The 12608-nt window shown below is 34.9% G+C and overlaps 1 protein-coding gene and 1 long non-coding RNA gene across 15 annotated transcripts in view; one reads left to right on the top strand and one right to left on the bottom strand.

The window, feature by feature from the left end:
- Positions 1–12608, bottom strand: part of SCML2 (Scm polycomb group protein like 2) — a 116295-nt gene that overhangs the window by 32574 nt on the left and 71113 nt on the right. For all 13 annotated transcript variants that reach the window (XM_087427681.1, XM_087427689.1, XM_087427683.1 and 10 more), the window contains one exon: positions 9653–9896. In XM_087427681.1, coding sequence (XP_087283807.1) covers positions 9653–9896 — 244 coding nt within the window. The remainder of the gene's footprint in view (positions 1–9652; positions 9897–12608) is intronic.
- LOC147912005 (uncharacterized) overlaps positions 1–12608 on the top strand; it is an 87926-nt gene that overhangs the window by 61210 nt on the left and 14108 nt on the right. The window contains exon 6 of one of the 2 annotated variants that reach the window (XR_015550703.1): positions 4174–4336. The exons of the other annotated variant lie outside the window; for it this stretch is intronic. This is a non-coding gene — a long non-coding RNA (uncharacterized LOC147912005). The remainder of the gene's footprint in view (positions 1–4173; positions 4337–12608) is intronic. 2 annotated transcript variants of the gene reach the window in all.

Genomic DNA, 12608 nt, shown 5'->3' with positions numbered 1-12608 from the left:
GCCCTGAGCTAACATCTGTGCCAATCCTCCTCTACTTTGTATATGTATATGTACGCTGGATGAGTGGTGTGTAAGTCTGCACCTGGGATCCGAACCCGCAAACTCTGAGGCGCCAAAGCAGACAGCAGGAACTCAACCACTACGCCACCAGGCCGGCCCTCCAGCAACTTTTAAAAATTATGTCTGGACAACTAAACCACAACCAAATACACTGAAAGGATCTATAGCTTTGATTCACTCCCCCATTTCAAAACAGGGCTTGGAGATCTAAGATAAACAGATTTAAAAAGAGCGAAGAAACTCTTCACACACCTTATAAAACACAGAATATTTTATCTTAAGGTTATTGAAAACTTGTAAAAATGTCACTGGGAAAAATTTCACCCAACACAATTGAAAGATTAAAGGACAGCTCTCTAACTTAAACAAAATACAAAAGTCCAGTTAAAGTTATCTCCATACCTAAATGACAGTACCTTTTTTCTTGGCATATATGCTAAATTAAAATAAGAAAATCTAATTTAGTAGAATTTTCATGGTTCTCCTACCCTGTTATATAATTATATCTCCTAAGTATTCAGCCTAGAAAGGAAATCATAAAAATGCAAGAACAATCTAGAAATCAGAATTAGAATTTAGAAGGGCTTTAAGAGTGTTGTTTAAAAAATATATTTGTTTTCTACTTGCCAATCATAAATGCTTTGTAAACTACTCCCCTCAGCTTCATGGGGGGTGCTTTCCATGAAGACCATTTTATTTCACAATCACTACTCGTATCTGCTCATTTCAAAAGAAACCAAGATTTGGGTCACAATGACATTAATTACAAAGATGACAATTTCCAAAACCTTTAATATTTTCAGAAGAAAGTTCACACGAAAAGAAGCAACTTCAGTTATTTCAGGTCAATTCATAATTCATCTAACAATACTGAGCTTTTAAAAGCCACTCAGTTTTTAAACCATAGCATCTTTTTTCTTATTGAAAGACTTCTATAGAGAGACTTCTACTATGCTGTTAAAAAAAAAAAAAAAATAGCAGTCACCGCTATAATTTCCACAAAGCACATTAAATGTATTGACACAATATTTAATTACTAAAATATGTTATCCACTTTTCTATATAATAAAAACACTTTTAATAAGTCTCATGTAATACCAGCAAAAAATCATGTCATGTTCCTCAAAGCTACAGAAAAAAATTTGGTAACACTTCCCTTTACAAACTGGAGATTTAAATGATCAAGTTGGACTTACAACAGGATTGTTCCTTTTTTATTTTAAACCATTTTTATGGTGGAAATAACCAAAGACTGACTTTTCCCTTGTACCATACAACAATTTTTAGAAGTGACTAACCAAATAAGAGTGCCAACAACTTCAATAGGTAATATTTAGAACAAAATAGAGGATTTTTTGAGATAAAAATCCAAAATAGAGGATTTTTTGAGATAAAAATTTTTTGAGATTTTTTTGAAATGACTGGCATATTTAGTATACAAAAGCTAACAAAGCAGACAATGAATTTCTTTATAACCACACTTCAACTACAATATAAAGAAACTTTTGGGGTAATTCCTACCTTTAGAAATATTCCAGAGAAACAAGTTGTTGCTGTATTTACCATTAAGGTGATTTAGGTTCCACTTGATAGCCTTTTTCTTTTACTAGGAATAAAAATGCCTTTCTGGAGAAAGCGAGTCAACAACAAAGCCCATGTTGCCAGAGCAAGCCTGAATTTCCAGCAAATGAGGATGAAGCTATTTGCATTTGTTGGTTTAAGTGGGGGGAGTGGGAGGAGGGGACTAAGAAGACTGCTAAAGTAATTCGCATATTGTCTGTGGGCTGTATAGACAGTGATCATCAGTCACCTGCTCAAACTTCCTTCACTCCTGCCTTTAGAGAAGAACCAAAGGTTACCCTGGGTCAGAGAATCTGGAAAGAAATGAGAAGACATGCAAAATCTAACTGCCAACCCATTGCATCTGTAGACAAAGTTATCCCCGCTGGACCACATGTCCTAAAAACCAAGACATTTTAATAGTCTCAAGAGAACTTGTTAAAATATATCATAGAACAGAAACAAGAAGCTCCAGGCTCTGCTTGCAATTATTGCAGTAGTTAGCTGAAATACTTAAAACAGAGAAAGGACACTTGCTTTTTTTCAAGATACTTCTTTGCATCATAATAGCCATCTTATTTGCACAAGCAAAACATTTGTTCCAAGCTGTTCGTATGAAAAAGAAAACATCAGCTGTTTTAAATTTCAGGGCCTTTGCGTGAGTTGTTTGGGTTGATAACATTTCTAACTATTTCATTTATACCAAACAAGAAGAGTACTGAATATACTACGTATATTAGTCCATATTTTATTATAAGCTACATTAAGGGCAAAAATCTAAACAAATATTTGAGTGTTTATTCAGAAGCTTTCTGGTGGAACTGACACACCTTGAACTTTTTACAGCCTTAATTATATGTACCTCTGTTACTTCTGACCCACCATAACATAGAGAAATGAAAAGTGCTGCTTTATGTGGTTTTTACTGAACATACAAAGTCGGACAAAAGGAGGAAAATAGTTGGTAAAGATATGTACTAAAAACTATAAAATCTTAATTTTAAAATTTAGAGAGAGGTGAAGAACAAGTTACAGAAACCACATACTCCTCTGCACACGTCTGAACAAAGAGTAAAAGGAGCCATGATTTCTGGTTTTCTTTTTTTAAAAAATAAGAATGAGGTAGGGGTGGGGAGTAGAGCTACTTCTTGTTTGCTCAATAGAAGCTTTGAAATACTTCTCAAAAGACTAACTTTGAAACAGTTCAGAAGGAAAATGTTAACATAGGAAGGACTTGACAAAATTAGACTACTATATAAAATGACTAGTTACATTTTTTAAGAAGATCAAGTCTAGATTTTAAAACCTACTCCCTTAAAATTTTAATTAAGAAAAAACTAAACTACCCACACACGCGTGCGTGTGCCCAGACACACACAACATAAAATAAAACCAGTACTCAAAGAAGTTAACAGTGCCCAACATAATTACACTTAAAATCTATTTAAATATTTTTACTTTAATCTTAAGAAGAAAGTTCCTATTCATACAATTTATGTCTGAGGGAACCCAATAAACTGAAGGATTTTATCAAGAAAAGAGTTAAGATGGTCACTGATAGCCTATGGTGCCACTAGACAGGAATGCTTGGGTACACCTTCCTGATTCTAGGTTTTCCCTTCCTCCACAGTTCCCTTTGGACCAGAGGAATTCCTCTATACCCTTGGGATCCTGCAACTTTATACTCAAAGCATCTGGAAGTTTACTGCTCTCCTTCCTGGTCTGTATGGCCACAATTGCTTAAAGAATTAGGCTACAAGATGACACTTCAGACCAGTGTAGGTCATTAATTTACCATCTATGATGCATAAGTCTGAAGTTAAGCTAAATAAAACTAATTCACCAACGTTTTAGAAACTATTTAAGTTCAAAATTTAACTTATATAGTTAACTTGAAAAGTATTTAAATACCTTTAAAGCCAGGTAGAATGGTTTACAATGTAGCAGTTTATATTAAGAAAAAAATTTTTGAATATGCCACAATATTAGAAAAGAATTTATATGGGGACAAATTTTTTAAAAGAATCCTCTGCTTCTGAATTTCTCAAAAGACTAAAAGCCTAGATTTATTGTGTTCATAAACAAAATTACATAAACAAAATAGTAACCTATTTATTTACAAATTTTCCCAAATAAAGACAGGAAAAAGATTTTAAAATAAATAAATAAATAACACATAGCCTTTAAAATAACAGTAGTCTAAGTTGCTGGATTCTAAGTCTTGCTCCTTCATGTATTAAATATTCGGACTTTAATGCAATGACTGGCTAGAAATTCCTCTAACTGTATATGCCAGAGACAAAGGAAGGGCAATACGAGAAGAAATCAGTAGCTTTGAGGGCATTCCTAAATTTTAATCATTTTTTTAGAGAGCACTAAGATATAAGATACAATGGGGTGGGGGGAAGAAGTTGAAATAAAAAACAGCAAGATCAAATAAACTCTGCAAGAAGAAAATCTACAATGGGCCTTGTTTTAGTTTACTTGACTCAGCCTTCTTTAAGTTGCCAAGGACACAGCAGCATACATATTTCTTTCCTCTTTTTTCACCAGACACCCTGTACAGGTCGCCAGAATAAATCTGATGAGCTGTGACAGCATCAACCAAAAGCAAAGGGCTTTGAAAGATTGTAGGGTCATAACAAGAGCCAAGAAAGAAAAACCTAAATAAACAAGAGAAAAAAAGCCACACAGCTTGCTGAATTTTCTATCCAAGGTATGTTTCTCAGTGGGTTTTTCTACCAATGACAGACCTGATAAAAACTTGGCTGTTTCTGATTATAGAAGTGTTAACGAAGGGGGTAAAAGATTTTGTTAGAAAAAGTGTTAAAGTAAATTAAACTTTATTACTACCTTTGAAAAGAAAACCAGTAAAGCTTAAATAAGTAGTTTTTTAATCTAAAGTCAAATCAAGTAGCATTCATGGATGCCTCACTACATTTCTTTAAGAAACTATGCAAGTGAATTGTCTTTAGTCACTAATTATTTGAAAAAGTTTTAAGTGTATATCTTAAAAATATGTTGGAAAAGCAATTATATAAATATTGAAAAACAAACACTTCCAGTGTGTTTAAGAAATAGCCAAAATGAACAAAAACAACAGATTTTTTTAAATTTATGAAATTCAATTACTTTAATATTATTTGTGCCTTTTGAAGTTCTTTAACTCTGTCTTTAAATTATTTAATATTTAAATCAATAAATTTAATATTCCCGTACATTTTTGAAAGATCATAATAACATTACAAAGGCAAATGACTGAAAAAAATTTTTTACCTTTATGACAAAGGGTTGATATGTGTAATAAATGAAGCACTCAAACAAATCAACAAGAAAAGGAACATGCTAAGAAAAAAGTGTGAAAAGGTAATTTTTAGCTTGTTATTTTTACAAGATAATGCCCAGAGTTGATTAGAGAAGGAGGAATGGAAATGGGTATACATATCTGGGAAAGACAGCCTTAGAAACATACCACCTGACCCAGCAAATTTATCCTATGAAAATAATTAGAGAAGTATGCGAAGACATATTCATCACATCATCTAGTTTAATAACATAAATCTGGAAACATTCTAAATGTCAAACAAAATAGAAGTTTGGTTAAATAAATTATGGTATAGCCATATGAAAGAATACAACATAGAAATAAAATTGAATTTGTAGGGATATATTTTACTTGGGAATACAGTCACAATATATTATGAAAAGGTAGGCAAGAAAGTAGTATGTGCAGGATAATCCCTTTTCAAACTAAAATTGTTAATTTAAAGTACAAATGTAACATACAAATAATTTTTGTTCAAAAAAAAAAGCCACAGACAAAAGCAAAAGTTCCCATTACTACTTCCTTTATCACTCTACACTCCTTTCCAAAAATAATTACTATTACAGATTTCATATATATCCTTTCAGATCTTTTCTATGTATTTATATACGTACATCTATGTTTACATATAGAAATACATATTTGTTTTGTTTTGACTTAATGGTCTTATACTGTGTGTATTTTGAGGGATTGCTTTTTTTACTTAATACATCTTGGAGAGCTTTCTTTCTTAGTAAAGAGAAACATTCTCCTTCTTGTAAATTGTTCTATATTATTGTAAAAAATAACTATACCATAATTTATTTCAACATTTCTCTTGAATTTGAAGAGGGTAAATGGGTAGAATATTCTAAGTTCCTTTTATTGTCTTAGTGTAGAATAAAGATATTGATTGTCAGATTTCCATTAAGTTAAGAAAGCATGTTAAAATTCCTAGAGTATTAAAAGAACAGAAAATAGAGTACATAACTTCCAAATAAGAAGAGGGGAAAAAATCCAAAAAAGGATAAGAAACGAAAATAAAACACAGAAAAGGCAGGACAAATAAAAAGCATAAAATAAGGTGGCACACTGGAAACCAAATATATTTGTAATCACGATAAATATAAATAGATTAAAAGCTCCAGTTAAAAGACAGACTGGCTGACTGGCCAAAAGATCAAAACTCAACTATTTGCAAGAAAGCCATCTTTTCATATAAGGATTAGATAAAGGCTGAACATTAGACAGAGAGAGAGACAGAGAACAAGAACACCAATCAAACAAAAGCTGGTATAGGTACATTAATAGATAAAGTAGACTTTAAGGTAAAAAAAGAAAAAAAATTCTATAAAGGTTACTACAGAAGGTTCAACTGACCAAGAAGCTGTAACAGTTCAAAATTTGTACAAAACTGATAATGTAGTCACAAAATAGATAAAGCATAAAGTAAACACTGGAAGAACAAGGAAAAAAAGACCCATAATCATAATGGAACTTATAGGGGAAAAACAATTCAAATGACAGCAAACTTCTCATCAGAAACCATGGAAGCCAGAAGGAAGTTGGACAACATTTTTCATGTGTTGAAAGAAAACTGTCAACCTAGAATTCTATATCTAGCAACTATCCTTCAAGAATGAAGGGGAAATAAAGACATTCTTGGATGAAGGAAAACTAAGAACTTGTTGCCAGCTGACCTACTCTAAAAGAATGACTAAAAGAAGTTCTTTAAACAGAAAGAAAATGATAAAATAAGAAATCTTTGAAAATTAGGAAGGAAGAACAATCGAAAGGGCAAAAGGGTGGGTAAATACAATAGACTTTCCTTCTCTCCTTGAGTTTTCTAAATCATGTTTAATGGTTGAAGCAAAAATTATAACACTGTCTAATGCCATTCTCAATGAGTGTAGAGGAAATATTTAAGACCATAATAGAATGGTGGAGGGTAAAGGAACATTTATATTATAAATGGTGGAGGATAAAGGAACATCATCAAGGTAAGGTTTCTAAATTTCACCTTAACGGGTGAAATGTCTAGTGGGGTAAAGGACAGAGGAGGCAGATCTCAGAAAGTATTGGTGAAGCCACATTTTTTAAAAGTGCTTTGCATCTCCTGTTTACTCCTCTACTCTCTGAATCTGCCTTTTCAAAGAAGTCTAGTAAACATGCTTTTACTTAGGACCACTAATGAGCCCTCCTCTTGACTTTTATGCTGCATTTGATAGTGCTGAATACTCCTTAAAAATCTTTCCTCTCCTGTTGTTGGAGGAAACAACGTAGTGACTCTCCTACATTTATGTATACTTTTTCTCAGTATCCTAAATTGACTTCTATCTTCTACCCATCCCTTATTTTTGTGTTTCTTAAAATTTGAGCCTCAAACCATGAGCAATGGAAACACCTCAGTCCCACTCTGGACCTACTGATTCAGAACCCCTGGATGTGAGTTCCAGGGCACCAGCCTTTTAACAAACTCCCCCAGGTAATTCAAGTGTGCGAATTATTGTTTGAAATGTTGATCCACAAGGTTCTGTCACTGGTCCTCTTCTACCTCTACTTGTTACACATGAACAATTAAAACCACACCAAAACTGCTACCACTTACTGCTATCAATAGGATGTGTAAACTGCCCACCCCTCCCCCTGCGAGCATGTATAATCCCACCTGACACAAAAAACATTTGTTTGAATGAACATGATGACCCTCAAAACTGCTTTGTCAACCAAGAACTATCTCTTTTAGGTTCCATGCCTGCATGTGCAGCTAGCTATCCAATGGACATGTCCACCTGGATGTCCTACAGTTACCCTGAATCAGTTAGGATTAAGTTCAACTAACAGTAAAAGAAAAACCTAAAAGAATAGTGGTTTATATAACATAGAAGCTTATTTCTCTCAAATAACAGTATGGAACAAGCTAATATGAAAGTTCTGCTCCACAAAGTTCTCAGGGACTGGCTCCTTTCTGCTTTGCACTCCACTATGCCTAGAACATGATCGTCATTTCATGGTCCAAGATGGAGCACCATCCAAAACAACCACATTCTGAGCAGCAGGATAGAAGCAGGAAGAAGAAAGAGAGAAAGGTAAATTCATCTCTCTGTAATAACTTCCTGAAAGTAGAACACATTACCTGTGCTTTTATCCCATGGACCAGGCTTAGTCTCATGGCTATATCTAACTGCTAGGACGGGTGGTAATACAGTCTTTATATTAGGCAGCCAAATTATGTTACTAAGAAAAAAAAGGAAGACCAAATACTGGAGGACAAAAGCATTCCTGGTCACACACTCCAAAGTCACCGTGTCCCAAACTGAACTAATCAGTTTTCAAGATAAACTGTGCAATTTTACACCTTTGTGATGTAGCCACCCTACCTTTATCTCCATTCTGCCCAGCAAAATCCTTCTCCTCTCTTAATAGTCACATAATGTGTCTTTTTGCGAAGCTTTCCTTTACACAAACACCTTTCCCTCCAGCCTAAACAGACTGGATATCTTTGGGCCACCTTCATATCTAGCATACATATCTATTTTTGCATTGCTAATTTTGTATCATATTTTTTTAAAAAGTCTATCCCTCCATTCATCCCTCTCCCACTAGAAGGTAAACTTCTTCAGGGCAGAGACTATGCCTTATTCATCTTAGTATCATATGCATATAGATCTGTTATCATACTAAATTTTACAAAAATCAACCATTAATATCTGTTTCCTAAAATTACGGCAGCAGGGAACTAGTAAAACAGGTATCTAATAAAAAGAACATCACGGTATGTATTGTAGTATAATGGGATGTATTAAAGTCCCAAATTACAGAAGATTCTAACAGCAGTGACAAGAATAATATGGCTATATGCTCTTACCTAGCCACTGCCCTCCTCCACACATCTTACCTACTCATTTTCTATACCCATCTTTCTTTTATTCTGATATAAATAAATAAATTTAGTAGGGTAAGTTTTAAGTATGTTAACATTTGATTCCACTAACAAGTTTATATTTAACTTAGGCCAATGATTGGGTTCCATGCTTAGACCCCACTTAAATCTCAGCAATTATTCCATCACAGAAGACCAGGTTAGGAATGACTAAGTCCTTGGGAGAGTCACCAAGGAGCTTCAATATTTTGATGACTCTTCTCTGAAAGAAAATATCTAGACGATCATAGTATTCAACTTAGGAAGCAAGGCATTACAGCTGATAAAACATGACTAAAATAACATCCTAATCTATGATGGCTTCTATAGAGTTGAAAATTTTCACTGATGTGTAGATTTTACTTAAGACTATCAAAGTATCAATTTAACTTGAAAAAAATCACCAAAACCATGTAGAACATGTAAGTTATTATGCCCAACCTCTTAAAAACTATCTTCAAGATACAAACAATGGAATACCATGTGTAATTTTAAATTTAATATCAACTACAAAGGTAGCTGAATACCCCAAAATGCTGATAGTAGCAAGGCTTCAACGGTCCAACTGTGACTTGTAGCTTTGCCCATATTCTCCAGTGTGGACTGTCAATTGAGACTATGATGCTGGGCTGGCCCTCAAGAATTCTAATCATAGCCTTCTTTTACCTCTAGGTTCTCTAGCCCGTACAGCGCCCTCACTGTTCTGCCTACTGCTCCAATTGAGCATTTAGTCCTAACCTCAATGCCAATACAGTTAGATCTAAGTTCAATAAAATAAAAGAACACGTTATTACTTATTATCTTACCATGAGTTCCTGGTGGTTGTAATACATCTCCTGTCAGGTGACACCACCCAACTGGGAAAATATCTCGACAATCGTACTTGCACCAATAATCAAAAGCTCCACTCCAGCCATCGAATGTGATATAAACTTCATCTCCTTTAACATCTCTAATAGTTGCAGGGCAGATCAGATAAGGGTTCTTTTTGTCTACAGCTTCAAGTTTCATTCCCACTTTAAAGTTATTTAGAGGTGGCTTTGGTGGTTCCTACCAAAACATTGAAAAAAAAATTTTGTTAAGGTATATTAAGAAACATTTGCTCAATTGTATTCTTACAACCTTTAACAACCAAAAATTAAGCTCCATATTTATCAATTAAATACAGGAAGAAAACAGTTTTCTCACAGATCTCTCTGAAACTCTGCTCTACAACATCTCACTCTGGAGCAGAGCCAAGAACCTGGAAGAAAGCAAAACCAGCCTGATAGTAATTCATTCATTCATTTAAGAAATATGCATTATATTGGGGCCCGCCTGGTGGTGTAGTGGTTAAGTTCACATGCTCCGCTTCAGCAGCCCGGGGTTCACTGGTTCAGATTCTGGGTGCAGACCTACATACCATTCATCAAGCCATGCTATGGCAGCGTCCCACATATAAAATAGAGTAAGACTGGCACAGATGTTGGCTCAGGGCCAATCTTCCTCAAAAAAAAAAAAGAAAGAAAAAAGAAATATGTGTTACACATTATGTACCAAGAATTTAGGATTCATTGGTCAACAAAAATACCAAGGATCCCTGCTCTGGTGGAGCTTACATTCTAGTGGAGGTGGCAGTAGTGGCTGGGGACTGGGTGGAGGAGAGGGGTGGAAAAATCAACAAGAAATTTTAAAAGAGGGAGTCAAACAAACCTAATAAATATGTAAATTATAGGGTATCGTGAAAGGTGGTTAAGTCTAAAGAGAAGGAACAGCAGCAAATAATATCCAAAAAGAAACTCAAAGTATAAAATGCAGACACAAGAACATACAAGTCATGTAGTCTGAGGTCATTTATGATATCCAATCCAGAAACCAATATTAAAAAAAGTATTCCTTAGTTACAAAAAGTTAGATGCACCGCTTCTCCGGCCATGCTGAGGCTGTGTCCCACATACAGCAACTAGAAGGATGTGCAACTATGACATACAACTATCTACTGGGGCTTTGGGGGAAAAAAAAAAGGAGGAGGATTGGCAATAGATGTTAGCTCAGAGCCAGTCTTCCTCAGCAAAACGAGGAGGATTAGCATGGATGTTAGCTCAGGGCTGACCTTCCTCACAAAAAAATTTAAAATAAAATAAAAAAACAAAAAGTTAAAGCATGCAAATGCTAATAGGATTCTTAGAAAGCCCAAGTACTATGTTAAAAGCAACATCTTTTCTTTCAATTTGCTTTTTATCCTAGTAAATGGCACCATCAGCAATCCAGTCACCCAAGCCAGAAGCCTGGAAATAGTCCTAGACCAGTAGTTCTCAGCCCGACTGAACATTAGAATCACCTGGGGCCACACTGCCAGCGATACTGACTAAACTGATCTGGGGTGGGGCCCAGGCATCAGCACGTTTTAATTCTCCTGGTGATTCTAATGTGCATCCAAGGCTGAGAACCACTGCCCTAGATGCATCCTTTTCCCTTAATACATTCAAATACCACAACCTGCCAATTCTAACCCCTAGATCTCTAGAACAGTAACATTAAAAGTTAACCCTCAGTTGTTTGGTACATGTCAGGAACTGTTTTAAATGTTTCTACATATATTCATTTAATTCTCACAACAACCCTATGAAGTCAGTGCAATCATTATCCCCATTTTATAGATGATAAAACCTATGCATAATTGCCTAAGAATACATCATAAGTATCAGAGCTAGGTTTTAAACCTAGGCAGCCAACTCCTTGGAACACCCTACCCCATCATCTGCCTGGCCAACTCCAACTGATCCACCTAAAAGCTCAGCTCTCCTGCCCTCTTTAAGGCTTCCCTGACCAACTCCTGCCCACTCTCAGGCCCACTTCAAACAGAGGTGCTCTTGCCTTCAATTGTGAAACTACTATTGAAATGTGTTCACTCCTCTATGATACTAAGGGATTCTCAAAAGCAGGTACTACATCTAATTCGCATTGTTATTTCCAGCACAGTACCCAACAGCAGGCATTTTTTTCAAAAAATGAAGGAACTAAAGAATCACCTGAAGAACAGTAAACAAAGTCTCAACTAATTCTTTCACCAAAATATAATTTAAAAAACATATCTGGTAGGTTGGTTTCTTTTTTAATGCCCCTTTAAACCCATCTCATCATCCCATACTTTTCCACTGTTACCCTTTACACAGTGGCAATATGAAAGTTCCTTAATTATTAGCCTTCAAAGTCCTTTTAATTACATATTCTTAATTTGATTCTTAAAAACCACCCTGAAAGTCAGCAGGGCAAAACTGAGCTTGATCAAAGATCAAAGTATTTGATAACTAAATAGTGGCAAGTAAGAAGCAGAGTTACAGACTGCCACTTCATGAAGGGGCTAAAGGTCAATTGTCTATTACTATACATGGGAAGAAAAAAAGGAGGGAGGGCTGGATTTAACAAAGGATAACCTGGGCAGTTGATAAATTTGTGCTGGACATTCATAGAATGCAGAAAACATTCAAGGCGCACATAAAGATCCCAGGACCTTACACTGTCATGTAACAGGGTAAAGACTTTCTATAACAAAGCAAACTAAGTTCAAATGGCAATATACATTTTCTGCTACAAAACAGAATTAAGACAGGAATGAGCAGAAAAACCAAACTACTTTTAACATTCAAATGTATAACCTAAAAAGACATATTCCAATGTGACAGTATGTTATCAACACCACTAATAGCTGGCAAGTAACAAAAACAAGAAAACGATTATGGACAAAATACAATTTATTCTCTGAAGATTTTCATACTGTTT

The sequence above is a fragment of the Ceratotherium simum genome, chromosome X (genome assembly GCF_057802395.1).
Source record: "Ceratotherium simum simum isolate JZ-2026a chromosome X, ASM5780239v1, whole genome shotgun sequence".
Classification (NCBI taxonomy): Eukaryota; Metazoa; Chordata; class Mammalia; order Perissodactyla; family Rhinocerotidae; genus Ceratotherium; species Ceratotherium simum.
This window is presented reverse-complemented; position numbering and strand designations above follow the sequence as displayed.